This window comes from Brachypodium distachyon, chromosome 1, assembly GCF_000005505.3.
Source record: "Brachypodium distachyon strain Bd21 chromosome 1, Brachypodium_distachyon_v3.0, whole genome shotgun sequence".
Taxonomy (NCBI): domain Eukaryota; kingdom Viridiplantae; phylum Streptophyta; class Magnoliopsida; order Poales; family Poaceae; genus Brachypodium; species Brachypodium distachyon.
Window position 1 is genome coordinate 24,827,162 of NC_016131.3, and position 26,094 is coordinate 24,853,255.

A 26,094-nucleotide genomic window follows, 5' to 3' on the forward strand; every position below is an offset into this window, starting at 1 on the left:
GAACAAAGCTAGAACATCTTATAATTTGGAACAGAAGGAGTAGATATGATTCTTGCCGTGTAAATGAATAAAGATTAGGGTAAAGCTGAATATGTACGTACCCCATGTACACTGTCAATGTAAACTGTAAATAGCACTACTGCATAGATATGGATATTGAGGAGAATACGCATGTAAGTAATAGGCATCAATTTCAGCACGCGGAAGGAAGTGTAGGGGCAGATTGCTGGGTGTCTAGCTGGTCCTCCAGCTTCAAGACAGGTTGTTATTTTGCTCGGCAACTATCTGCTGCAGGTGTTGATTGACCGCTTCGTTGTAGGAACCCTTGAGCTGCACTTCCTTGAGGCGAGGTAACCGGTCTAGCCCAGAAATCTCAAGAGACGACTCGGTAGCAGAAGAGCAGTGAACCACCAGCACCTCAACATATTCCGGTATCCAGTTTCCAAAAACTATCTTCAACTTGTAGCTGCCGCAATCGATCTTGAGGGCTTTGGCGGCTTTGAAGTGTGCCCCACGCCACGAGCTTTCCCGCCTACCATAGTGAAGCTCACAGTCTCGAATCGGCTTGACACGAAGATGGCGAAACATATCCTGACATGGCAACTCCATAAGGCTGTCTATGTCCTCTTGCGTTGATATTGTCAACTCAAGATGAACCTTTTTGAGATTACCAAGCTGCTTGAGCCAGACAGGCGATACATGTACATTCCCGTTTCCATTCCCTCCTCCGTACAGCTTGAGGCTCTTAAGGGTCTTTGGTGGCTCGAATTTCTCATCGAAATAAAACAGATCCTGCTCATCGTCGAACCACACTGACAAGGACTCAAGATGCCCGTGACCCGATATGGTCGAACACAAGACGCGCCAGTTTTCCCTGTTGATGCCGGACACCCCAAGCTTGCGCAATTGGGTAAGCCTCTCGAGCTCCTTGAGAAGGAAGGCACCTGCACCACCGCTAACATTGACAACACCAAAAGTATGTAAGGCTGTCAGCTTCCCGATCCCCTCTACAGCAGCAGGAACAACATCAACACTGCCATCGTCATGTCGTGGCCGTCTGCGCAGCTTCTTTCTGAGGGACACCACCAAATCGTGTGCCCTTCTACAACATGACGCTACGGTAATTGATTTGCGGACCTTGTCTGCTGCTATCTGGCTTGTGCTCGCGCCATCTTTATCTGCTGCGGCTTGTTGGCTTGTGCTTGTGACATCACTGTCTGTGGCTCCTGCTGTCCGGCTTGTGCTCTTGCCATCACCCTCTGCCGCCGTTGTCTGCCTTGTGCTCCTGCCCTCACCCTCTGCCGCTGCCGTCTGGCTTGTTCTCGCGACACCACCGTCTGAGGCTGCTGCTGTCTGGTTTGTGCTTGCGCCATCACCATCTCCGGCTGCTTTCTGGCTTGTGCTCGCGCCATCACGGTCTGCAGCTGCTTGGTTTGTGCTCACGCCATCCACATCTGCTACTACTGGCACATCGCTGTTGCCTTCAACCAATGATGTATTAGTGGTGCCAGCACGAAGATACTGCAGCTTCACAAGCTTGATGATAGCACTTGACAGCTTGACTATAGAGGTGTGTCTGACATCCAGAGTCTGCAGTTGCCTCAATCCAACCAATGAATCTGGCACACGGGTAATATATTGGCATCCTCGCACAGAGAGAAACTTGAGACGAGGCAGTAGCTTCAGGATCTGCTCGAGGACATCATCTGTTACACCAGAAGTCGCGTCCTCCAGATCGAGCACACGAAGCAGTCTCATCTTGGTATCACTAGAGATGAAGAATGATTTCCAATCCCCAAACACTGTCAAAGACCTCAGCCGTGTCAAGTCCATGCTTTCAAATACAATCTTGTCTCTGTCCCAGCTGCTCATTATAGCAAGGTGTTGTCCTGTGCGTTGCATGTTGGGCCTGCAATGGCCTTCCAGTGCAAACACAAGGTTATCTTCCATTGGCCTTGACTTGATATATTCAAGGAAGAAACCGTTCACTTGGTACACCATCTTGCTGCTGTTGCTGCTGCTTGGTGTCTGCTGCTCTTGGATTATGCTTGACTCAACAAGCTGAGCAAACAACATTTCCCCATTATCCTCTGCGGTACCACTTGCAGATGTGTCCGTAGAGTAACCCTCGGCGATCCACCGCCTCAGCATACGCCCTCGTCTGATGTCCTGGAAGATTGAGAGGTAGAAGATGCATGGCTTGAGTGAATCCGAACATGCATCGAAGTAGGACTGCATCCAACAAAATAGACCCCTTAAACTATGAAATCTTGAGCCCATCTCCAACATGCCAATAAAGTCATGATGTAATGTTGATATGCTAGTGAAGGGAGAATATATTATTGGCAAGGCATATTCGCCTATAGCAGCTATTACTTTGGGAAGTCCGCCACACTTAGCCAAGATAGCTTCTGAAAACTCCCTCTCTTTGGTAGTCAACTGATTCTTGCCGGCGCCCCAAGCTATCTGAAATTTGGAGAAATTTCGAGTTACGTACGGACTCAATTTGCAAACGGTACTAACTTAACCACGTCTTTTAGAATTACTTAATGTCAAAATATATGTTGATAAATTCATCACCAAAACCAAATTAAAGCTTAGTTAGTTTCTCAAATGGATATCAGATCTGAAATCAATTTTGAAGAGGAAACAAATTCAAATATGGAATGGAATGTGTACATGTTCAATATATGCCAAATATGAGTTAATTGAATAATCATATTCACAAATTTAATTAAACTGCTATTGGACTGTGCGAAAAGTGAGCAGCTAAGGAATTCCATATTCTAATTACACTGTGCACATGTCCAATTGTTGTTTTTGAGTAATCCTTGCTTAGGAGTTAAGGCAGCAGCTTGTAGGTCCTTCTAGAACTAGTAGTCAGATTGTATGTGTTAGGCACTAAACTATAGTAGCAGTAGCAAAGTTTGTTTTGTCATCTTGGCTAGCACCAATGGGATGCCAGCCCAGGATCAGCCACTAAACTGACCTTGTACCCCTATATATATCTGAATCCAATACAAGGTGCAGTAGCTTTGCAGCGCACTTAAACCAGATAGCCATATACCTGTGTATGTGAGCAGAAAGAACTTCTAACAAGTGGTATCAGAACCCTGTTGAGAAGAGGATCCTGAGAGATGTCAGCTCCAGTTCAGGACACCACCCACGGTCGGCCTCGGCAGCTGCGGCGCCGTTTCCCTTCACCGCCGCTGAGACGACTGTGCCACCGTGAGGCTAGAAGGCGCGAGTTCATCGTCGAGCGTGTCATGAAGGACGTTGGCGGTGGCAAGTACCGACGCTGATGCTGAACGAAGCCTTCTCATGAAGGTGATGCTGCAGGCTCGCGGCCTCTGGGAGGCAATTGAGCTCGGCGCCGCTGACTTCCAGGAAGATCGAATGGCGCTGGAGGCTATCTTGCACGCGGTGCCACCAGAAATGATGGCCAAATTGGCCGTCAAGTGGACCGCGCGGGAGGCGGTCCGAGCAATGCATGTCGGTACAGACCGCGTACGGGAGGGCAGCTGAGGAGGGAGTTTGAGACGATGTCGTTTCGCGACGGGGAGACCATTGACGACTTCACGCTATGCCTCACCAACCTCGTCAGTCTCGTCACAAGCCTCGCCACGCTCGGAGAACCGATCGACGAATCTCAATTCATCAAGAAATTCTTACGAGTTGTGCCGCCTAGGTTCTCGCAGCTCGCCCTTTCGATCGAGACACTCGTCGACATATCTGAGTTGTCATTGGAAGATGTCACAGGTCGGCTGAAGGCTACAGAGGGCCATCTCGAGTCGCTGGAACAGCCACTGAGCAGTGCAAGCTCCTCCTTATTGCGGAGCAGTGGCGGGAGAAGATGAAGGAACGCCAAGGAGGCAGCTCCGCCAGGCCTGCGCGTGCACCACGCAGCGGTGACGACAACCGGCGCATAAGAAGGGTGGAGAAGGTGGTGACGAACAGGCAACATCTAGGGACAGCCCTCGCAATGACAAATGCCTCAATTGCGGGTGTCGTGGCCATTGGTCCAGGGACTGCAAGCAGCCGAGGAGAAACGGGGCTCCAATGCCACTTCTCTGCACCGTACTCCCCACGGCAAAATGGAGTTGTTGAGCGGCCGAACCAAACGGTGGTGGCAATGAAATGCGCTCTGCTGAAACAGAGAAGCATGCCGACTGAATTTTGGGGGGACGCGGTGAGCATTGCTGTCTTGCTCAACCGAGCTCCCACCAAATCACTCACCGAAAAGACGACTTACCAAGTGTGGCATAGCCACAAGCAAGAGGTCCACTACCTTCACACCTGTGGGTGCTGTATGTCAAGGAACAGGGGAACCTGCGCAAGCTCGATGACAGCAGCTCTCCTGCTGTCTTCGTCGGCTATGAGGAAGGAGTCAAGGCATATTGGCTGCTGGACCCTGCGACGAGGCACGTCCGCATCGTCCGCGACATTATCTCTGATGAAGAACATGGCTGGGATTGGGCAGCGTAGTAGGTTATGCCGGCGACGTAGCGAAGAATTCTTTTCACCGCCATCATGTGCTCCTCTGTGGGTCGTTCCATGAAACGACTCACAAAACCGATGGCAAAGTGGTTTTAGACCAGCTAGCCATATAGCTGTGTATGTGAGCTGATAGAACTTCTAACAGTTTTGAGACCTTACGCCTCTTCCTCAACACATGTCCAACACTCAGGTCGCCCCCCAACCTAGCTGGCTGGCTATTCCCCTGGTTTTTCTGGTCCTCGCAGGCAGCACGGCAGCTACGACCAGCAGAGCGGACACGGAAGGTGTACGCAAGGTGCTGCAGAGCGGCAGGCATGGCGTCCTGCGGAGCTGCCAGACGTCCGGCATCCCCTGGCGGCGAGCTTTAGGCTCACAGTGTTGCGGCTCTGCTCCTGCTTAGATGCTATCCTGGCGCTGAGCCGGCTCTTAGCCGGTCATGGGCGTTTCTTGTAGCAAGGTGACAGGCTCCAGCGCCAGCATGTTAGTTTTGGGCAGTTCCTTTCCCCAGATCTGATGGGTCTGGTTGGGCTCTTTTTGGGTATGGAATCTGTGTTGTCGTTAGCTAAAAGGGCCGAGGGTGTCCAAGGTGCGGTCATGACAGAAATGGTGATTTGTTGTAATGGTTTTTGGCTGATTTCTGCTAATTAATTGGGAATTCTCTTTTTCTTAGTCAATGGACTGAGGCCTTTGGACTCAAAAAAGGAAAAAAAACTTCCTCCTATAAAAATATCCCCTCTTGTTATCGGAAATTTGTTTTCTTGACACCAACATATATGGAATTTGGACCCCAACGATATAACAACATCATAAATGCATTTCATATGATTGAGAGTAAAACATACCTCTTTGAAGAGACGAAGTGAATGGGCAGCATTTAGACATTTCACATTGAGCACTCCCCCGTTGTCATGTGATGCACAATGTGTGGCGACACTTGCTTCATTTGAAATGACAACAACGGTACATCTTCTTTGATCAGTATGCTCGGACAAGAAGGAAGCTCTTATCAGATCCCAGTCATGTGTGGATCTTAGGCCATCAATAACAAGGAAGCAAGTGTTGTCACGCAGAATTTTACAACACGCGAGAACTGTCTCTTGGCCTTCCATGATTCCAACTGCTGCAATTTCCATGGCTTGAAGGTCATTTGAATGAAAACCCATAAGTAAGCGCCGAGAGAATTCGGTCATATGGAATGGATTAGGCACATCAACCCAACTTCTGCAAATTCCTGGGCTACCCGAAACGTCCAGGCGGTAACGACTCCTGACCAGTGCTGATTTCCCGACACCAGCAACCCCCCACAAGGAAGACACGCCGGGAAATATATGACGAAGCCATGAACTCTCTTCTTTACGGCCCACAAGGTGGTATTCAGTGGCCCAAGAAGTATGTGCCTCTTCTCTATCGTACAGAAAACGGACAGGAGGACCTAACTGCAAGTAAGATATACAGAAAACGTAGTGCACTGATTAAATTAGTATGTATATCTAGCCAGCTAGCAAAGCCAGACCGACCGCACAAAGAGATCACTACGCATAATTATTCATTAAGGTCGACGATTTAGATGAGAGAAGATCGACGATGGAGTAAACATACACACCTCTCTCAAGGGACGATGACGAAGCACTCTCAGACGTTCGACACCCAGCACTCGATCATCAACTACACAATGTCTGGCGACACTTTCGTCGTTTGTAATGACAACAATACATCCTTGAGTAGGCTGATCAGAGGACAAGAACGTAGCTCTTATCGTGTCCCAATCATCTTCAGATCGCAGACCATCGATAATAACCAAGCATTTTTTTTGTTGCAGAAGCCGACAACACTCTTGAATCGGGTCCTGCTTGCCTTTGCATAGAGCAATTACCACCTTTTCTTTGGCTTCAGGATGACGTGAATAAAAGTCCAGGAGCAAGTGCCAAGAGAAGTCTGTCAAGTCGAATGGATCACCATCGGGCACGTCCACAAAGCTGAATTCTTCAAATAAACTGAAAGTGAAGTACATTTGGCTGTAGTAGACCGTTTTAACAATCACTGATTTCCCAACACCAGAAAGGCCCCACACGGAGATCACACCAGGATCTTTTATTTGTCTCTCTAGGGCATCCACTTCATTCTGTCGACCAACAAGTTCGAAATTATTGACCCAGCAATATGCATCATCTGGGTCGTGGAACAAAAGGTGAGCCCTACGAGAATCCTCCTTTCCTCCAATTCCACAGCCTTCATAATCCTATAAGTTAATTAAGATACACATATACTTGTTAATTGAACAGACGTTTTTGTAGTACAAGTTTTATTTTTTCTGGAAAACATCTTTTGTAGAAGCTACTGAGACCAAGGACCAAGCTAGTAGAAAACTAGAATAATGATATATATGCGTGCATACATACCTTGGTCAAACGATTAAGAGCCTTGTCGGCGTCCACATCTTTTTCGTCAAAGACTCGATCCTGTTTGTGATCTACACAATGTCGGGCCACACTCTCTTCTTTTGTAATCACAATGATACTGGTGCCTTTAGTAATTGGCTTGCCGGATAATAAGAATATCTTGTTGATCTCGTCCCAGTGTTTCTTTGATTGCAGACCATTAATAACGACGAGGCAGTCATCTTCACGCAAATACCTGCAACACCGTTTGACTATAGCTTGGTGTCCCCCCTCACCGACTGCTGCAATCTCATTGGTTTGGAAATCACGTCGCTGAAAATCCAGGAACAGCCGAACTGAGAAGGCCTGCATGTCGAACGGATCTGGTACATCCACCCAACTCTGCTCTTTAAATTCCACTAGTCCGTTGAATTCTTTACGCTTATGCATTATGTACTTGTACACTTCACATATGCGATGTAGTTGGTGTCTGCGGTCTTCTACATCGTCACCACAAAGCACGGAAATGACACCACCACGCCTCATTTGCCAATTAAGTTCACCCATATCACTGCGGCGGACTGACAACTGCAGCACAATTGAAAGTATGTAGTATGAAATATATATGTAATATGCAGTATGTAGAACATAGTATACATTTTATTTCAAGTTTTCAAAAATCTTGAAATTTTTACCACAGCATTGCAACATAATATAAGATGGTTCAACGATGTGATCCGAAAAATACTTCTCGTGCCCGTGGCAAAAAGAAAAGAATCTCAATTCGCCAGTGGACATATATAAGCTCCTGTTTTTCTTTTCTTGCGACCGCTGCGCCACAACATTACAACCATAATATTGTCATGATTTTGTGGTAAAAAGAATGAAAACTTTTACACTGTCCAATCCTAAACTAGCGTACGAATTAGCCTGCATACCCAAAAATAAAATTATATATATGCTAGCTCCACCGTGAGTTTTTCTTTTCTTTTTCACAAATCATCAATTATGCGCTTACCTTCATTACTACTTCCGTTCCTAAATGTAAGATGTTTTAACTTTGTATTAAGTCAAACTTTTTAAAAATTGACCAAATTTATACAAAAATTTACCAACATCTATAACTCTAAATTAGTTTGATTAAATCCGTCATATTATATATCTTCATAGTATATTTATTTGGAGTGGTAGACGTTGGTAGATTTTCTCTATATATATCATATATTATCTCTATCTCTTCTCTAGAGATCTCCAGTACTCCCTTTTCATCGTCCAATTGTTTTGAACCGTCAGATCTAGTGGACGCCTTCAGATCGTCCCCTCTCGGTCCACGCCGCCTCGTATTTTCCTGCGACCGCTGCGCCACCTCACCTCTGCCTCTGTTCGCTGCCTCACCTCCGCGGCGCGCGCCTCCTCTCCCCCTCCACCGCCACCTCATCTCCCCCTCCGACCACCGCCTCCGCTCTCCAGCACACTGGAGGGCTAGCGGCGCGGAGCGCGTGCGACGGCGGTTCCGGCGACTCGCACGTCCTAGAGGTCGTGGCCAGGGCTTGGCCACTCCGACGGCCAGCTGCCCAGGAGTTCCTCCACTTCCTCTGCGCTGGACAACCAATCGGCACGCAGCAACGAGCAAAGTGGGGCGCCAAGGTATCCCTCTCTTCTCCAGCTCCCTCCCGTTCACACATCGTCCCATATTTCGATCTAATTATGAGCATGTACTTGTATGTGTGCTGGCTGTAGGTTATTGCAATCTTTTGGTGCAGCAATGCATCCCGGCCTCTCTTCCTCCTGTCCAATTACTTTTTGTGATGATTCTCGTCCAATTATTTTGATGGTCACTCTAGAAATAATGTTCTTAGATTTTAGGTTGTTTTAGTATTCTCAAATTTATGATTTTGCAGGCCACTCCACCTGGATTAGTAGTCAGAATGTTGACGCATGATTAAAGTACTGAGTTGCCTTTGCGTTACATTACACTAGATTGCTTGCATTAGGGAATTTTACCATGACTTGTATACTGAATAAACAAAAGAATTTCTAACAAACCTGACTGATTTCTTGATTGCAACATTGAGTTGTTCTTTTTGGTGGTGAAATATTGAAGGGGGACAGAGGTTCAGCGAGTTTTCTGGAAGTCTGAATTTGACTGGTGTGTTCATAATGTAGCTCGTCCAAAAAAAGACTGCTATATACAGTACTTCAGTCTAAACTTTGTGTCTTTCTAATGTGTTGGAACAGGACCTTAAGGCCCTTCGAATCTAATTATTTGATTCTTGTTGTTACTAGCCGGTAAAATCCATATCTTTTCGTCGTTTAGATTTCAGTATTCGATTTCAGCTAAATCTTTGATATTCTAATTCAAATCATTCTGTAATTGTGCACTCATGGGCCTGAATCCACGAGCACGCAACACCTCAAACAGAAAGGGCCAGACCATCGAGTCAAAAGTCCGAGAGCTATATCTAACTTAAGGAGGATCGCTGGGATTTTTCTGTGATGAAGTGTCTTAATCGCTTGTTGAACCACCCAGAAGTTGTCATGAATGACACGATCATGCATGAACGCGCTTTGATTGTGACTGATCAGGTTAGGGAGGCGGCCACTGAGCCTAATGCCTAATCGCCAAAATCTTAGAGAATATTTTCCCGAAATTATGGACAAGGCTGATAGGACAGAAATTGGACATGGACTCGGCACCGTCTACTTTAGGGATTAGATACATAAAGGGCCTGGTTAAGAGAGCCGAAGCCTCTAGCCTGGAGGTGGAACAAAGAGTTTAGGGCTCCCGGGACATCACTTTGATTGCATGCCAACACTTTTGATAGAAGAGAAGCGGGAAGCCATTGGGCCTCAGGGCTTTATCAACCGGCATGCAACAAATCAGCTTCCAAAATTCCTGCTCAGACCACTCCACCTACAGGCCCGCTAAGTCGAGAACAGAGAGGTCAAAGCGCCTAAAAGTTCAGGGAGCGAGATCAAGCCTTGGGAGCGCAGAGCAAATCCACAAAGAAAGTGTGTGCCTCTCTCTCCAGGTCCTTTTGGGAAGAAAGAATCCCCTCCTCCGAGACCAGGTGCGGGCTGAAGTTTTTCTTTCAGCACATGGCAGCCTGGACATGGAAAAATCTAATATTGAAATTCCCCTCTTTGAGCCAAAAAGCTTCGAACGCTTGCGCGTCAGGATGCGCTCGAGCGAGGCGAGAGCGAGACACAACAAATCGAACAGCTTGCGAAACCCAGATTCTGCTGCAGAGAGCACGCCCGTGTCATGGGCGTTAAGAATCGAGGCGGAGAATAAGCTCATGGGCCATGTAAAGCTACAGCTTGATGTTGCCCACCTTGCACTCGCTACAACAACAAAGGCCATCGGCTGTCGCACATCCAGAAGCCTAGAGGGAGAAACCCACTGGTATCCACTGGCGTCCACAATCGCTAAACTTCAGTCAGGAAGCCTGGCAGCGAAGGGCAGAAAAAATGAAGTGGAACCACCTTTTGACATGAGCCGCGAGAGCTAAGCTCATGAGCAGGGGGGAGTTATAGGACACCAAGGCCTCCTATGGGAGTTGATAACGCTCGCTTGATTGATTTCTTTTGTGGTATGAGAGCTACCTTCTCCACACGTCTAGTGTTCATGGCAGCGAGCTCCTACTCGGATTATATTTAAAAAAGTTCATGTACTATGCATGCTAGTATTTCATAAGGAAACGGATATAATTTTCATGGAAGTAGGTAGTTGAATATTTGTTGGATCAAGGGGGGTTTACTTACCTTGTTGGAGAAGGCACAAAGAGATTGACAATCGGAGATGCGTGTGAGCTCTGATACTCGGTACGGCTCTCCTGTGCAGAAACGTGCGAGCCTTACGTGCTGTGCGGTGTACACGACGATTCGGCTGCCATTGTTAGTGTCCGGCAGATACATTCTGATGGCATCCCACTCTACCACAGAGGTTACATCTTCCAGGATGACGAGATAACTCTGCTGCCGAAGTTGCTGCATGAGCTCGTCGTGTTCCATGGCCACCGCTGCCTTCAGCTTTTGACCCAACTCTGCACCCATATTTGGACGGTGAGAGTTGCAGTACAACTGGGTGAGCAAGCTCTCGAGGAACTCGTCCGGGTCAAAAGGATGCATCAGCTTCACCCAGGCACGGGTTTTGAATTCCCGGCGGATTTCTGGGTCATCGTACGCCTCCTTGATAACGTACACCGCCTCAGCCTCAGGATGAGCAGCAGAAGCACCTCCTCCAGGAATACTAGTGCTTACCCATACAGAGATCACTTGACGGTCGGTGCCTTCACTGGTGATCAAATGTTTGAGGTCCCTCGTGAAGTGACCCTCTCCTGCAGCCTCCCACACAGCGTGTAGGATGTTGAATGATGTGGGCGGCTGCTGATCCAACGCAGCAGAGTCAGAGGAGACGCCCGAGACACCATCACTGCCGATGAGGTTGTAGCGGGTGTTCCTCTGGCTGACATCCTGCACCCTCGCCTTGAGCAGATGTATCTCGGCCACCGCCTGGTCAAGTGGCCGTGGCGGCACCATGCAGGACGGCACCACGCGCCATAACCAGGACCAGTCTGACTTGATGTCGAGGGAGATGTCGAGCTCGACGCAGTCCTCGACATCAAAGGCTAGGTCGCGGATCTGCCTCACCCACGTCCTCACCACTTCGTTCTTGGCGCGCTCCTTGTTGGCCACGTTCAGGAAGGACTGCATCATCTGGAACTCGCCGGTGATGAACATGAGATCATTCTGCACCTTGACCTTGCGCTTGGTCTCCTCATCAATCGCCAACTTCACCCGGCTCACCGTCCCCTCCACCGCCGTCTTTGTCAGACCAAGCGCGAACTCCGCCATTGCTACCTAGCCAGCTCTTGCTTGGATCTATTGGCACTGTATATTACTGCTCCACCTTGCTTGGATAGATCGATCTATATCAAATGGATTGGTACTTATGCCAGATGGGTGTGGGGACTCCCCCAACAACCTAGATTAATTGTTTTCTTCTCCTTCTTCTTTTTTTAAACATTCTAATTGACTAACATTATCTCTGCACTGCACCGGCACCGACGGTCCCCCAATAATTCGAACTGGCTAGTAACAACATTATAAAGTCCTGCTCCATTACTCATTGTTGTGGACCTGTGGTTACTGTGGTACTCAAAACAGCAGAAATATGGCTCAATAAAAAGTAACCTACGGGCCTACCATCTGGCTTACACAGTACTAAAATAACTGAGCAACAGTGCCCACAATTAAGGTTGCCAACCAACTGCGAACGAACTATTGTACGCGCAAAGGTTGCAGTCTGTAAAAGTGAACAGTTGTGCACCTTGCTCTTTGATTCAACTTGTACAACGCAATGTCAATGAAGAAAACCAGGATTAAATGAAATTTATAAGGAAGTTGTGATACCTTGTGAAAATAAATAATTGAGCAGCTTTGGCGTTTTGGTGAACACATGGGCGGGCATCTTATCTTCCAAGCAATATCGATGCAACTGAATATGGCTCTCATTGTTGCCAAACACATTAATCGATGTTGGCGGGCGTTTTGGTGAACACTTGGCGAACTATTGTAAGCAATACCTTGGCCCAAATCCATGCTTGTGTGTGATTGCTTAAGAAGACAGAACCAAACAGCAGAAACAGTTGGTCATGCTTGCGAGAATCATCGGCCAATGCTCCTGAAAATGACCAAAGAGAAGGAATAAGAAAAAGCAAAAACTCCACAGGCCTAAGCATAACCATATCACGAAGACATCAAGTTAAGCAGCAGTGGTAGTAATGAAAATGGGAAGGTAAAAAAAAGCTGGCTTACCTAGCTAATGCAGACACTGCAAGGAGAGGGGGCGGTAGGTACCACCGTGTAGAATGAATGATTGATAGGCACCCGGGGAACGGAGAGCCAGCGGGTGGGGCATTTCGTCGAACAGGTGCCGCACATGGCCACGGGGGCCAGGAGACACGGAACCGAATCCATCAATCAGGTGGGGCCTCGTCGCGGAACGCGCACAAGGCGTGACAGAAGGGAGGTCCTACAGGATTGGCAGGTGGGATGCGAGGACAGACACCATTGGCCTAGCTGCCTAGCGATGCAGATCCAGATTGTATTGGCCAGGGAAGAACGGAGGGAGAGGAGACGACGCAATTTTTCTTTAAATAATACATTTTTTTCATCAATATTAAAAATAGTATGCAGTTTGAGAAATTTTCAAAAATAACACAGCCTGCCACACCGACAGGCACTAGCTGGTCTGGCCGAAACCGATTACTACTAATCAGCTTCGCCCAAACTGATTAGTACTTATTAGCTTGGGCCAAGCCGACTGCTCATATGCATGCATGCATCTCCATGGTACTTTAGCATGCAAGAGCTTCAAGTTTGAAGTAATCCTCATTAATTAAAGTCTTATCAAATAAAACCTAATACTCCCTCCGACCGGTATTACTTGTCTCAAATTTGTCCAAATACGGATGTATCTGTATGTAAAAAGCGTGATACATGTAATATTTTGACAAGTAAATCTGGCCGGAGGGAGTAGCATGGTTTATATTTTAGACGTTTAGATACATGTAATATTAAGTGAATCAAATTTGTCTTACCAAGGGGAATACCGAGGCTATGCCGTGCGTACATATAGCGTGATACAAGGAATTAACGCACTGCACGTATATGCTGCTGGCGAGAGATACATGTCCGTACATTCATCCATATACTCAATCAGTCTCATATTAAGTGACTCAAATTTGTCTAAATATGAGCGTATTTGTATACTAAACTTGTAATATTTCGGCACTACATATGGGACGGGAGAGTATACTAGAGTACATGCATTGTTCTACCTCCGTCTAAAATATAAATCATACTATTATGTTACATTTGATAAGACTTTAATTAATGAGGATTACTTCAAACTTGAAGCTCTTGCATGCTGCAAATGTATCATGGAAATGCATGCATATGGGCAGTCGGTTTGGCCCAAACTGATATGTACTAATCAGCTTGGGCGAAACTGATTAGTAGTAATCGGCTTCGGCCAGGCCGACTAGTGGCTGTCGGTTTGGCCCAAGCCGAGACCGTGTTATTTTGGAAAATTTCTCAAACTGTATATTATTTTTAATATTGATAAAAAAATGTATTATTTTAAAAAAATTAGCGGAGACGACGACGGCATTTATACGTCGAACAGCTGAGCTGCCCTGCCGCGCGCGTGTGCTCGGCCGATGAAGACAGTACAGCAGCCATGGATGGACGGATATGTATTGGGGGCGGCCAACAAGAGAGTAGTGGCCGGCGCGCACGCAATCGGGAGACGCCAGCAAGCAGCGTCGCGTGGGAGAAGAAGGGGAACAAAGAGAAAAAAAAAAAGGAGGATCAAAGGAAAAAGGGGCGTTGCGAGAATCGAACTCGCGACCTCTCGCACCCAAAGCGAGAATCATACCACTAGACCAAACGCCCGCTTTGCTCATTCGCCATGCTTGAAACTATATGAAGTAACGCACTCCTTCAGGCATTGAGGCTCGTTGTCAACCTTAGAGAACTTTCTGTCTTTCTCCCCCACTTCGCGAACTCATTCCGATCCCATCGATCCTTCAGTCCTTCTCCCCTTCCCATGCCGACGACAGCGGCGGCGATAGCCTCCCCTCCGTCTCCGGGGGGCTCCACCACCGCCCGACGCCGGAAGCCCCTCCCTCTCCTCCGCCCCCGCGCCGCCTCCTTCTTGCAGCCGACGAGGCGGCTGACAGCACGCGCCGTCGCCGCCTCCGCCGGCCGCCGCGACCGCGTCGTCTGCAAGGCCAAGGACGCCTCCTCCGCCACCGACCACGGTACGTGCATCATCCTTAACATCGATGCAGATTGATCATCCTATTGTGCTTAGGCACACACACACTATTGATAAAAAAAAAACGCTAGCTATCGACATAGAGTAGCTCACTGCCGACTATTTTACCCAGCTCAATTAGCTTAGGCACACGCACACTTTTGTGCTTTTCTTCGTCCTGCCTTGTTTAACAGCTTCCCAGCAACTCTTCTCTGTAGGCACAATCAACCAGCACTGGAATTTGACACATGTAAATCTGAAACTATGTACTTGTGCTGAGGTGTAATTTTTGTTTTGTCTATTCAGAAATTGGGAATGGATGATATTCATCTGCTGCTTGGTTAAAAACTAAACAGGAATCATTAAGGTCTCAGCTTTGGAGTTATTTTGTTTGCAACTGGAGTATACTCTGTATATAACAGAAATAAATCTAGCTTCTAGTGTCACAATAATGAACTAGTACAGTAAGTTTTTCAGGGGACAATGAACTGGCTAAGTGTGTGGTTGCACATATAATCCTAGTGCAGCAGAAATGATCTAGTCCTTGCCTGTATATTCTGGCTTCCCTAGCTCCCTGTCCATTGCTAATCCATGCATCACACACAGAACCACCTGCCTGCATGATTGCTTATTCTTCAGTTCTTCTGAAGCACACAGACTCTCAATGACTCAATCAGTCTCGATAGCCTGTGTAACTACAAATGTTTGCATTTGCAGTGGGCGATGTAGGGGAGCAAACATGGGACGAGGCCGTGCTCGGGTGCGAGACGGCGGTGCTGGTCGAGTTCTGGGCGCCGTGGTGCGGCCCCTGCCGCCTGATGCACCCCGTCATCGCAGACCTGGCCAAGGCCTACGCCGGCAGGCTCCGTTGCCTGAGGGTGAACACCGACGAGAACCAGGAGGTGGCAACGAGGTACGGCATCAGGAGCATCCCCACCATCCTCATCTTCAGCAAGGGCGAGAGGAAGGAGACCATCATCGGCGCCGTCGCCGACACCGCCTTGGCTGCCACCGTCGACAGGTTCTTGTAAGGCAAAGCAGGCTAGATCATTCATATCAGAGTTGCTGAAAACGTTGCAACTGTTTTCGTGGTTTACGGAATGAAAGACTCACGGGCCGGATCAGCTAGTTTGCTATCAACTCTTGCTAGCTTTTGACCAAAGGAATGAAGAGTTAATTTGTATGTGAGACATTTACGTGTACCCAATTATATGTAACATTTACATACCCGGTTTAATACTCCCTCACTAACTTTGTACTAAATCCAAGATACTTATTACGGATCGGATGGAGTATAAATAAAAGGAACCACACATGACTTGTAAAATTGGCAAAAGAGACATTTGGACTATCATTTTGTTGATCAAATTCATTTGTCTTTCCCTACATAATTACACGGCGAGCTAATTAAGGATAGATTTTCATGGTTTGCAGACGAGATAGTAAATCGATCTCCAGCAGCAAGGAGGAGCACTCCCACTCTTGCTTATGCATCTCCATGGTCTCCAAGTCAAGGACAATCCACCGAAGCCCACCGTGTGTCCCTAGCACCCGCAACACCACCACGTCGGCGCTCCTATCACCAGAGCCATCAAACTCAACGGCTGCAACGGCGGATTCTAGCGACCGCAGCTTCTCCTCCATGTCGATCACGGCTTCTAGCGCCCAATCACCGCCATGGCTGGGTCGTTGTCGTCCGGGAGTTGCAGCCACACGGACATGATGAAGCCATCGATGGCGAGTAGCTTCAGTAGCTTCCCGTCCGGCGATGTGCCCAGGTGGAGCTTGCTTCCTCTGTGGTGTGCGGTGGCCGGCGGGAGCTTCGCATTGGTTGAGCGGATGTCGTAGGTGAGTGCTACGTTGCCCTGATCCGATGCCAGCCAGTCTGCCAGTGGATGACGTACGCCGCCGTGAACGACGGCGGGCTGTCAGTAATTTTTCACCCACATCCAGGGGAAGTCAAGATTCTCCTCGTAGGCAACGAGAGGTCCCCAGGTGCCGGAAGATCCGGTGGTCTGTACTTTGATGGTTCGGGGTTTGATGTATTTATGAGCCCTAAGTAATTGGCTGTCTACAAAAAAGTAGACCGTATACGATATCCAAAATACTCAACTTAATTTCCGGAAATCAACACAACGTAATTCCAAGAATTTAGACGAGAACCAGGAGGTGGCGTCGATCATATATCATCGGTTTCACATGCACCACCCGGCCGATCGATCGTGGTGGTAAAATTCATTTGTGTTTCCCTGCTTACTTAATGATAGATTTTCATGGCTTTTAGCTGAGATAGTAAATTGATCTCCAGCAGCAGGGAGTAAGCCCCCGCTTGCTTATGCATCTCCTTGGTCTCCAAGTCAAGGACAATGACCGACTCAATGAAATACGACCGAAGACCATCGGGCACCCGCAACCGCAGCAGCACCGCGTTGGCGTTCCTATCCCCGGAGCAATCAAACACGATCACGCCCCCCCCCCCCCCCCCCCCCGCCCCCCGCCCTCCCCCCGTCCCCCCGCCTAGAGGCTTTAGCGACCGTAGCTTCTCCTCCACATCGATCACGGCTTCTGGCCCCCAACCGCCATCAGAGAGTTGCAGCCACACGGATATCATGAAGCCGTCGATGGCGAGCAGCTTCCCTTCCGGCGACGTCCCCAGGTGGAGATGGCTTCTCTTGTGCTTTGCGGTGGCCGGCGGGAGCTTCGTCGTGCCTCGCTTGGTTGAGCGGATGTCATAGGTGGGTATGGTGTTGCCATCATGGTCATGCGTCGCCAGCCAGTGGATGACACCGCCGTGGAGGACGGCGGGCTCGCAGTAACTTTTCACCAGCATCCGGGGGAACTCAAGGTGCTTCTCGCAAGCGACGACGGGTCCCCAGACGCCGCAAGACCCGTCGAAGGTCTGTACTCTGACGGTCCGGGGTTTGAGCTCGGCGACGAGCAGCATGAAGGAGGAGGAGCGGTCGATGCCGTCGGCGGCGGTGAGCAGGACGTACTTGTGGTAGAGCTCGGAGGTCTCGTTGTTCCACGGGATGTTGGGCGGGTAGGAGAGGAAGGTGTGAGCGCCGGTCATGGCGTCGTAGACGCACAGGTCGTTGGAAGAACGGCGCCTGCTGAGTCGGCGGCGGAAGACGACGAGGCCATGGCGGGACGCCACGGCGCCGTGGTACTGATCTAAGACGGCGACGCGGGATGTGAAACGCTTGAGGTGGCCGCGGAAGAAGGAGGCGGCTGCAGGGTTGATGGGGTGGACCAAGGAGAGGGTTTTGGTGGTGTCAAGGTAGGCCAGGATGCAGGGAGGCACGGCGCAATCTTGTCGGGTGGTGATGCGGTGGAGGAAGAACGGGCTGAGGATGTCGCGGCGGAGGAGCTTGCAGGTGGCGGCGCAACTCTCGAGGGTCGAAGGGTCGGAACGCGCGATGATCTCCAGCAGGAGATCCGCCGGAAGCTTCCACTCTATAGGCGATGCCGGCGCCATGGCAGAGGAGGAGGAGGCATTGTTTCGTTGCCGTTTCCGTGGCGGCGCCATGCGGGCTTAATTAGATCTCTATGCAGCTTAATTTGTGTGGCTTCCGATCCAAGAATATATATATAGCAGAGAGCGCCGGCAAGAGAATTAAGGCCGGGAACGAAGATAGGATTGAGTTGGACTGTTGGAGTCAGAATCGGGTACGTATTGTATAAGTGCGTTTCAGTTCAGGTATCCGATCTTGGCACGATCGATTCCAAGAATACGTATTACTCTATGTGCGTGCAGGCTTAAGTAATTGGTTGTCTACAAATAATAGCAAAGAATAGCAGAGAGCGCCGGCCGCCGGCAGCATGTATTGCAAGAGAAGGCCGGACGGGATCTCTGTGATCTTGAGTTGGAGTCGGAAGCGAATATGTGTGTGTTATACTACATACGTTGGTATACGGTTTCGTCTCAGGTCTCAGATCCTTGTTCCAAAGTAATCAAGCTTCAAAAGGATCCATCCACTCATCATCTTCCCTAACAGCTTTATCCAACCATTCTTTCAACTTCTCCATCTCAGCCGACGATTGTCTTCTATTCTATTGACATAACAGTAATGCAATAATTCACATTGGAAAATATTCGAGGAAACATTTAGTAATTTACATATAGAAAGAAGAGAAGATAGATTATTATACACTCACCTGTGTCCGTAAATCCAAACATCTGCGAGGTATCTGTCGCAAGAAAAGAAACTCAGTAATGGAGTGTGCCGGGGAATCATGGATACTGCCCTGGCAGCCATGCCACGGTAGACAGGTTCCTGTAAGGCAAGCAGGCTAGAGCAAGAAGATTGCCACTGTTTTAGTGGTTTGGGAGATGAAACTGACATCAGGGTGCATACACATCACAGATCTTACAGGCGGCCAGCCCCCTGTCAATGCCTACAATGTATTAATTGGGAAAATATGTATGTTATCATCCTTCCTTGCAATATGGGTTTATCTAAATGATGATGAGTTTCTAGCTATCTTGCCTGTCAGCATGCGACTATAAGTCTCATCGATACATAATGGCACATACTGTGATGATGACTGTTTTATTTCACAAGGCTGTACCTTGAATCAGAATCCTTATACACAAGGCTCTGTTTCGCCATTCCAAGACCAATTGGCTAGCTACAGCCATCTCCCATGGTAGTTGAGCTCTGATATGCACGACGACAGTGCTTCCCTTACCATCTTGTTATCCGCCTCCACATACAGAACATCTTCAAACAAGCTCTTTGCCTGCTCCAGAAGCCTGATCTTCTCCTTGTTCTTCCCAGAACGCAGTTGGGATCGCTGCTGCAGCGCGCTGCCCCATCGGTACAGAGCTGCAACATGCCACATTATTTACACATGAGCACTATTGTCAACGACATCCAAAGAACCAGAGATAAGAAAAAGAAAGATCAAGTTCAAAGTAGCAAGAAAAAGTAGAGCTGTATCAAACCTTCTGGAGCATAAGTGTTGCTTTTCGATAACATGGCATCAAACTTATCGATTGCAGCCAAGTACACCCGATCAGCATCAACTGCCGCTTCCTGCGTCAGTTTTTTCTCTTCCAGTAAGTGTAAGTAGAATGCAAGTTTGAAGTCGAATACAAATAGCTAAAGCATAAATGAACCTAAATACTTAGCAGCGGCATGTTACTTTGTGCAGAATGTATTGATGGATGCCTAGTATTTGAGTTTCGAGGGTGTTCACAGTGAGTTAAGTTATTGCAAGCTCTCATCTTGGCAACATCACTGGGTAACTATGTAACACTGCTTATACCCCCTAAAACAAATGTGGCATACATTACATAAACTACTAGGCGATAAATGGCGATATGAGGTTGTTCTGTGAGCATGCATATAGTTGATATGATACAGGTATGTTGATGTCCATACCGGTCCGATGTCGGCAAGTAGTTGGGCACGGAAGATAAGAGCCAGTCCCCAATTGTATAATGCTTTGACGTCACCCGAATCAATTGACACAGCCGTCCTGTAGCTTCTCCCAGCATCAACAAGCAGGCTCTCACACTCCTCACAAACATCCACTAGTGCGGACGAAATGTTCTCTCTGGTTACGATTCTTCTATCCAGCTTCCTGGACCGTGAGACACGCTCTCTCCCATTTAGATAAGCCCCGCTGTTGGCCAACAGCGTCCTCAGCTCGCGGCTAATCTTGAGCTTGAGCTCCCCATGGAGGAGGTAAGTGTTCCCTAGCTGACCCACTGCAACCAAACTTGTTGGCCTCAAAGCTACAGCAGTAGAAAGAAGGCTTGCTGATTTATACAGCAACGCATCTGCAGTCTCTTCATCAGCCCTGGCCATCATGCACTCCCTCGCCTTCCTCAAGACCTCCGCGGCCTCCTTAATATTGCGGCTGAATTCTTCACCATCCGAATCCACGGCAGCAGCACCCTCATCATCTGTAGTTTCATCAACACTTGCAGCATTACTCCTGAATTCATCGGCTGACCTCTCATGTACTCGGCTATCACTATCGCTGCGACGCTCAATCTTCAACCTGTACGACCTGTCGCGGATCTCGAGCGTCCTCTCCAGCAGAGACGACTCAGTGGCAAACCTACGGCCTTGAAATCGACCGTTGTCCTGCGCACCGCTGCCGCGCCCGTACCTGTGCTTGAACACGAGCCTCTCCAATCGGTCATCATCTTCAGCCTGACCACTCTGAGAACTGAACCCTGCATCTTCCAGGTCATCGGCATCCTTGGCGTCAAACGGCAGCATGTCGAGAGGCCTTGCAGCACTTCCGGTGGGACGGATCGATGATGAATCATCCCCATTCGCTTTTTGAGCTTGAGTGTCTCTGCTCCCACTGTTCACTAACCCAGCGTCTGAATTTTTTAGATCAAACCCAGCGTCTGAATCAGCATCTACTGCAGCGGCGGCGGCGGCGGCGGCGACCTTGACGGAGGGCTTCTTCCGCGGCGAGGTGAATCTGAGCTCCCGGAGGGTGTCCCGGACCCAGGCGCCGAAATAGCCGGCGACCTCCCTGGCCAACTCGCCCAGCGTCCCTTCGTCCGGCGCGGCTGTGCTGCCCTGGCCGGCCACCGCGGCCGCGTAGTCCCGCACCGCATCGCGCGCGCGGTCGACGGCCTGGAGGAAGCCATCGTCGGCGGGGGAGGGCGAGTGGGTTTTCTTCAGGGAGAGGAGGCGGGCGTCGAGATCCGCGAGGAGAGAGGCGAGGCGGCGCTGGGCGTGGGCGTGGGAGGAGGAAGCGCCGGGGGCGAGGTGCCTGGCGGTGGCGAATCCGGCGGCGAAGGCGGCGGCGAGGAGCGGGAGCGGCGGGAGGCGGGAGAGGGAGAGCGCGGCGGCGGGGACGAGGAGAAGGAGGATAGGAAGCGGCGCTGCGGCGATGGATTGCGGGACGCGGAAGAAGGGGAGGATGTCGTCGGGGGCGGCGGCGGGGAGGTCGGCCCAGCCGTTGTACGAAGAGGAGGAGGAGGATGCGGAGGAACAACAACGGATGGAGGGTCGGCGATGGCGCGGGTGGATGTGCAGCAACTGGAGACGAGATGGCCTCTGTGGATTAGAGAGGAGGAAGAAGAGAGGTCGGGAGGAGGAAGGAGAAGGGAGGCTGGGAGGAATGGTGGAGGAGGAGCAAGGCAGTGAGGTCGCTGCCGCCATTTCCTTCCTACCTCCCCACGAGGCTCTCCTCGATCTTCTTCCTCACCAAACTCCTCCTCTCTCGGGGAGCCAGAGCTCATGTTTTTTCCAAGCGATAATTTCTGCTTGTCGCTTTATTATTTTCAAAAACAGAAAATGGCATTCCTGCATTACACAATATATTCATGCCTTTCATATCCAGCAGTATCATCTTCAGAGATTTCACGCGGCCTGACAATATGTTAACTTCACCAGAAACTACCAGACCCATGGACACATTTTCACAGAGAGATCATACGAATAACCAACAACACTTGACAAATTACCAGATCGAAAATACTGACACTTGCTGATACGATTAATGGTAAGCAGAAGCAGATGAAACGCTAAACAAAGCTACCACTTGAATAGAGACGAAAAAAACCAAAGGATCAATATAATATATGCAGATGAGGGTTTTACCAAAATCCAACACTGGGAAAAACAAATACCGAACACGCACATCCTGTCTAGTACAGCAGCAACAGCCTTATTTTTACCAATCACTTCTCTCTCTCTCTACAAAATGCAAATAACAGTAGTAATAATATGCAACAACGAATAAAGCTTTTGCTGGTCCATTAAACAACCCTCCTTCTCTTAATAACAAAATTAATAATAATAGTACACTGGGCGTAATATCTCCGCCATGCCATCCATGCTTTGCCGCCCTGATGAACTCGGATGATTTCACCACCTTGCATGTGCTCTTTTGCCACCTCCTCTTCTGGAACAACTCTACTGACTTCCAAATATAATCCTACTGCAAACGATTAGCAGCTGATCAAGGTCATCTTCATTCAGGCTGCGGCGATGGGCTCCGCTGCGGGTGCTGGTGCTGCTGCTGCTGCGGGGGTGGCAGCGGCGGCGGCCTTCTCCATCTCAGGGACTGTGCCATTGGCAGGGGCAGGTGCTGCCGCCTTGGCTCCGTCCTTTCCAGCAGCAGCTGGAGCTCCATCCTTGGCGGCGGCAGCTGGAGCAGGTGGGGGAGGTGGCTTCATGTGTGGCGGGGGTGTGTGCTTCAGCTTCAGCAGTATCTGGCGCATCCGTGCCATGTCGGTCGGCTTCCCGGGCTTTGGTCCCTGGACCACGACAATCCCAGGCTTCTTGTCCTTGTCCTTCTTTGCACCTCTCTTCTCAATGTTTGCAATCTCATGAGGGATGAGCTCTGATATCGCCTTCCAGTACTGCTTATCTGCGCCGGTATGGAACTTCTCCTGGTTGGCTAGGAAAAGCTGAAAAGAAACAGAAACACAGTAAGAAAAAAAAAGATGTCAGGCAAATACATTGGGTACACAGGTCCGTGATCTTAAGAAAAGAAAAAAAAAAACTACCTTCTCCCTATCCCGGTTATGATCCTTGCTTGTCTCAAGGTTCAGCTTACGCTTCTCAACAAAACCGTTCTTGAATTCTTCAGCCTCAAGGATGATTTGGCTCCTCAGCTCCTTCTCATGCTCCTCCTTTTTCTCCAGAAGGATGGCATTTTGACTGTTGATAGTTGGGGTGTTAGCATCTACTTTGCACAAGAGTGAGCAAAAAGTGGTAAAATACTAAAAATAGCACCAATGATCCTCTAGCAATCACCTCAGTGAAGACCTTTAATGCAAATCATATTTATATCTCTAAATGATAGTATTTTTTTTTAAGAGAAGACACGGTTTTCTTAATGAGAAGTGACAGTTATTTACTAGAGGCTGGAGCAAACCACAGCTCTCGGCAAGGAAGCTCTACAGACAAATCATCATGTTCGACCCTTAGTTGGATATGAGGCCATGCATATCTTATTAATTATGCCCATAAGACTGTTTTATGTCGCTGGAGTTTTTTGGGTTTTCAAATTCCTGCGACATACAACAATCTTATGGGCATAATAATTTAGGCATGGCCTCATGTGCAACTCAAAGGGTTGAACATGATGATTTGGCGCTAAGCAAGTCTAGCTCAGGCAAGAACAATGGCATCATTTTCATTTCTCTATTGGTACAAACTAGATTTTTTTTTTAGTAAGTGACAGTTATTTACTAGAGGCTGGAGCAAACCACAGCTCTCAGCAAGGAACCTCCACAGACGCAAGGAACACCCACAGACAAATGAGGAAACATGAAACATACAACAATACTGTCAGAAGCATTGACAGTATTGTTGCATCCAACTCAAAGGGTTGAACATGACAATTTGGCGCTAAACAAGCCTTGCTGAGGCAAGAACAATGGCATCATTTTCATTTCTCTATTGGTACAAACTAAGAGTACACAGTTTTCATCATAGAGGCTGACGTCCAAATCTGTTTGACTTTGATTTGTTTGCACATCATGGTCTACAATACACAGGAACTACTGAAACCTGGATTTGAACTGCTTATTTTACCACAACACAAGTTTAACTAATAGCATGAAATTGACAGACCCATTTTACAGCATATTGACAGGTCACGATGCATGCAGAGTGTGGCAGCTGAATTACAGTTCTCGTATTTCTGTAAGAACGCTATGCATAATTCATATCTTGACAAAACCGTGGGATGAAGATAATATGAGCTAATCGAAGGCATCATCGATTATCAGTGCACTTAGTAATAACAAGCAATAAAACAGCTATGAAGTAAGATTGTGTGGCTTTGGGCGATCATTAGCTACTATTCAGCTGGAATCCTAGTGTACTGAAGCTGTGAAGCTGCAGATGCACTGAATTTCGAGCTGGCGGTTGGCAATAAGAGAGCGAATCTACTGCGCAGCGATGGCATCTCGTGCAAGAATACAGTAATGGGCACGCCGGATCGCCAGCAATTTAGGCAGATCTACACCTTGGAACAACCGCAACACAAGCACGATCGCGCAGGCAGGATGGACAGATCTAGCAGAACCAACCACCGAGCCGGGCCAGATCTGAGCAACAGAAGCAAGGAACAGACTGAAACACAACATACCGGCGCCACTCGCGCAGGAGGACGCCCTCGTCGGCGCCCATCTCGGTGGGCGGCGGGAGGACGGGCCCCGTGCCGTTGTGGGAGCTGAAGAGGCCTTCGTCATCGTCGTGGTGGAGGGCGCCGTTGGAGTCGGGCATGCCGAAGGGGTGCGCTCCTGCGGCGGCGGAGGCGTAGGGGTCGGGGGAGGCCGGGAATCCGTCGTCGATCCCGGCGGCGGGTGATGCGGCGGGGCCGTCGAAGCTGAGGAAGGGGTCGTCGTGGAAGGCGGCGGCTCCGGCCGGGGAGGAGGTCGGGGAGTCGAAGGGGCCGGAGGCCATGGCGTCGCTCGCTCGGGATCTGGGGGAAAGGAAGGTGGATGGTGATCTGTGATGTCGCGTGGGAAATGGTGGTGCGGTTGTGCGAGAGGGGAGTATATCAGATCGGAAGGTACGTCAAGGAAGAGAAAGGAAGGGTCGTTGGCTGGGTAAGAAATTACGCAACTGCCCCTTGGGAACTGGACCTTGGCCACCACCGACGGGTCGTATTTGCTATAGCGAGCCCACAGGTTAATGGGCCGGGCTTCAAGATTTTATCGTTACTTGTGTAGGTGTTCAAAGCCCGGCCACCTTTTGGAAAAATGCAGACATGTCGCGGGAATTTCGGACTCGGAGGATGCCGCTGGTTGTAAAAAAAACAAAAATTGTACTGTACAGCATCATTTGCCTGTATTGCTGCCGTAAAATCTATGACTAATTTGCGCCACCTGATAAGCTTCAAGTTTTTATTTTTTTGGACAGCAGCTCCCAAGTTGTTACTGACTAGCAAAAAGCCCGTGCGTTGCTACGGAAGAAAAGAAATTGAAAAACATGTCAGTTTAAGTTTTCAAAAGTGGTGTTTTTTGCACGTAGCTACGTATTGAGAGCAACTCTAGCAGTTACCGAAATTTGATCGAAAAAACGTTAATTCAGTCTACCAAAAACGCATTTTCCGATATAATTTCATATTTATAATTTTTAGCTCATATGAAAATTATGTTAGTCCCGACGAGATGCTGCTCTCCCTTTCGCTCCATCACGCATCTCTGTGATGCCATGCCACATATATTGGGCCTGTTTCAACCATGATCTTTAAGAAAAATCAAGGATCCAGCACATCATCGATTAGTCATATGATCAAGTCCAATCGGGTCAAAAAATAGATCCAGTAAAATGGTAAAACTAAAATCATATACGGAGGAGAAGTAAATCAATGGAATTTTTAGAGCAGATCCATGTCCTAATTAAATTTAGAAAGCATGGTCTGCATGTACCATCAATTAGGCCAAGATTTCAGCAAAAG

The 26,094-nt window shown here is 48.7% G+C and overlaps 5 protein-coding genes, 1 long non-coding RNA gene and 1 other non-coding gene across 14 annotated transcripts; 2 read left to right on the forward strand and 5 right to left on the reverse strand.

Annotated features, from left to right (window-relative positions):
* Positions 1-24: 24 nt before the first annotated feature.
* On the reverse strand, positions 25-12,843 carry LOC100836712. Of its 4 annotated transcripts, none has more exons than XM_024461889.1 (6): positions 12,696-12,843; positions 12,291-12,561; positions 6,897-7,463; positions 6,101-6,736; positions 5,340-5,933; positions 25-2,466 (listed from the first exon to the last, which is right to left on the reverse strand). In XM_024461889.1, exons 2-6 carry the CDS (start codon positions 12,477-12,479, stop codon positions 253-255), a joined length of 4,200 nt encoding a protein of 1,399 aa, XP_024317657.1. In that variant the 5' UTR covers positions 12,480-12,561; positions 12,696-12,843; the 3' UTR covers positions 25-252. The 4 variants fall into 4 exon arrangements, with proteins under 4 accessions (XP_024317657.1, XP_010239244.1, XP_010239238.1 ...); XM_010240942.3 differs by lacking the exons at positions 12,291-12,561; positions 12,696-12,843 and adding an exon at positions 10,641-11,916 and having other exon boundaries at positions 25-2,169; positions 2,377-2,466; XM_010240936.3 differs by lacking the exons at positions 12,291-12,561; positions 12,696-12,843 and adding an exon at positions 10,641-11,916 and having other exon boundaries at positions 25-2,232; positions 2,377-2,466.
* On the forward strand, positions 7,470-10,639 carry LOC112271787. 2 transcript variants are annotated; one of them, XR_002965213.1, is made up of 2 exons: positions 7,470-8,522; positions 8,616-10,639. It is a non-coding gene; the product is annotated as an uncharacterized LOC112271787 (long non-coding RNA). The 2 variants fall into 2 exon arrangements; XR_002965216.1 differs by having other exon boundaries at positions 8,980-10,639.
* Positions 12,844-14,264: 1,421 nt separating the features above from the next.
* Positions 14,265-14,336, reverse strand: TRNAP-UGG. Its single transcript has one exon. It is a non-coding gene; the product is annotated as a tRNA-Pro (tRNA).
* An 80-nt stretch (positions 14,337-14,416) lies between these two features.
* LOC100837026 (thioredoxin 1) lies at positions 14,417-15,983 on the forward strand. Its single transcript, XM_003560238.4, has 2 exons — positions 14,417-14,704; positions 15,418-15,983. Exons 1-2 carry the CDS (start codon positions 14,491-14,493, stop codon positions 15,729-15,731), a joined length of 528 nt encoding a protein of 175 aa, XP_003560286.1. The 5' UTR covers positions 14,417-14,490; the 3' UTR covers positions 15,732-15,983.
* Positions 15,878-17,913, reverse strand: LOC106865610. The gene is made up of 2 exons (XM_024457373.1): positions 17,108-17,913; positions 15,878-16,659 (listed from the first exon to the last, which is right to left on the reverse strand). The coding sequence occupies exons 1-2, from the start codon at positions 17,768-17,770 to the stop codon at positions 16,108-16,110; spliced, it is 1,215 nt and encodes a 404-aa protein (XP_024313141.1). The 5' UTR covers positions 17,771-17,913; the 3' UTR covers positions 15,878-16,107.
* A 424-nt stretch (positions 17,914-18,337) lies between these two features.
* On the reverse strand, positions 18,338-21,931 carry LOC100837332. 4 transcript variants are annotated; one of them, XR_002964964.1, is made up of 5 exons: positions 20,085-21,931; positions 19,646-19,736; positions 19,270-19,526; positions 18,856-18,888; positions 18,338-18,745 (listed from the first exon to the last, which is right to left on the reverse strand). XR_002964964.1 is itself a non-coding variant. In XM_014896890.2 (3 exons), exons 1-3 carry the CDS (start codon positions 21,831-21,833, stop codon positions 19,330-19,332), a joined length of 2,037 nt encoding a protein of 678 aa, XP_014752376.1. In that variant the 5' UTR covers positions 21,834-21,930; the 3' UTR covers positions 19,023-19,329. The 4 variants fall into 4 exon arrangements, 1 of the variants encoding a protein (XP_014752376.1); XR_002964963.1 differs by having other exon boundaries at positions 18,338-18,750; XR_001405214.2 differs by lacking the exons at positions 18,338-18,745; positions 18,856-18,888 and adding an exon at positions 18,992-19,095.
* A 291-nt stretch (positions 21,932-22,222) lies between these two features.
* Positions 22,223-25,183, reverse strand: LOC100829679 (clathrin light chain 2). Its single transcript, XM_003563165.4, has 3 exons — positions 24,778-25,183; positions 23,186-23,339; positions 22,223-23,086 (listed from the first exon to the last, which is right to left on the reverse strand). The coding sequence occupies exons 1-3, from the start codon at positions 25,092-25,094 to the stop codon at positions 22,652-22,654; spliced, it is 906 nt and encodes a 301-aa protein (XP_003563213.1). The 5' UTR covers positions 25,095-25,183; the 3' UTR covers positions 22,223-22,651.
* Positions 25,184-26,094: the final 911 nt, after the last annotated feature.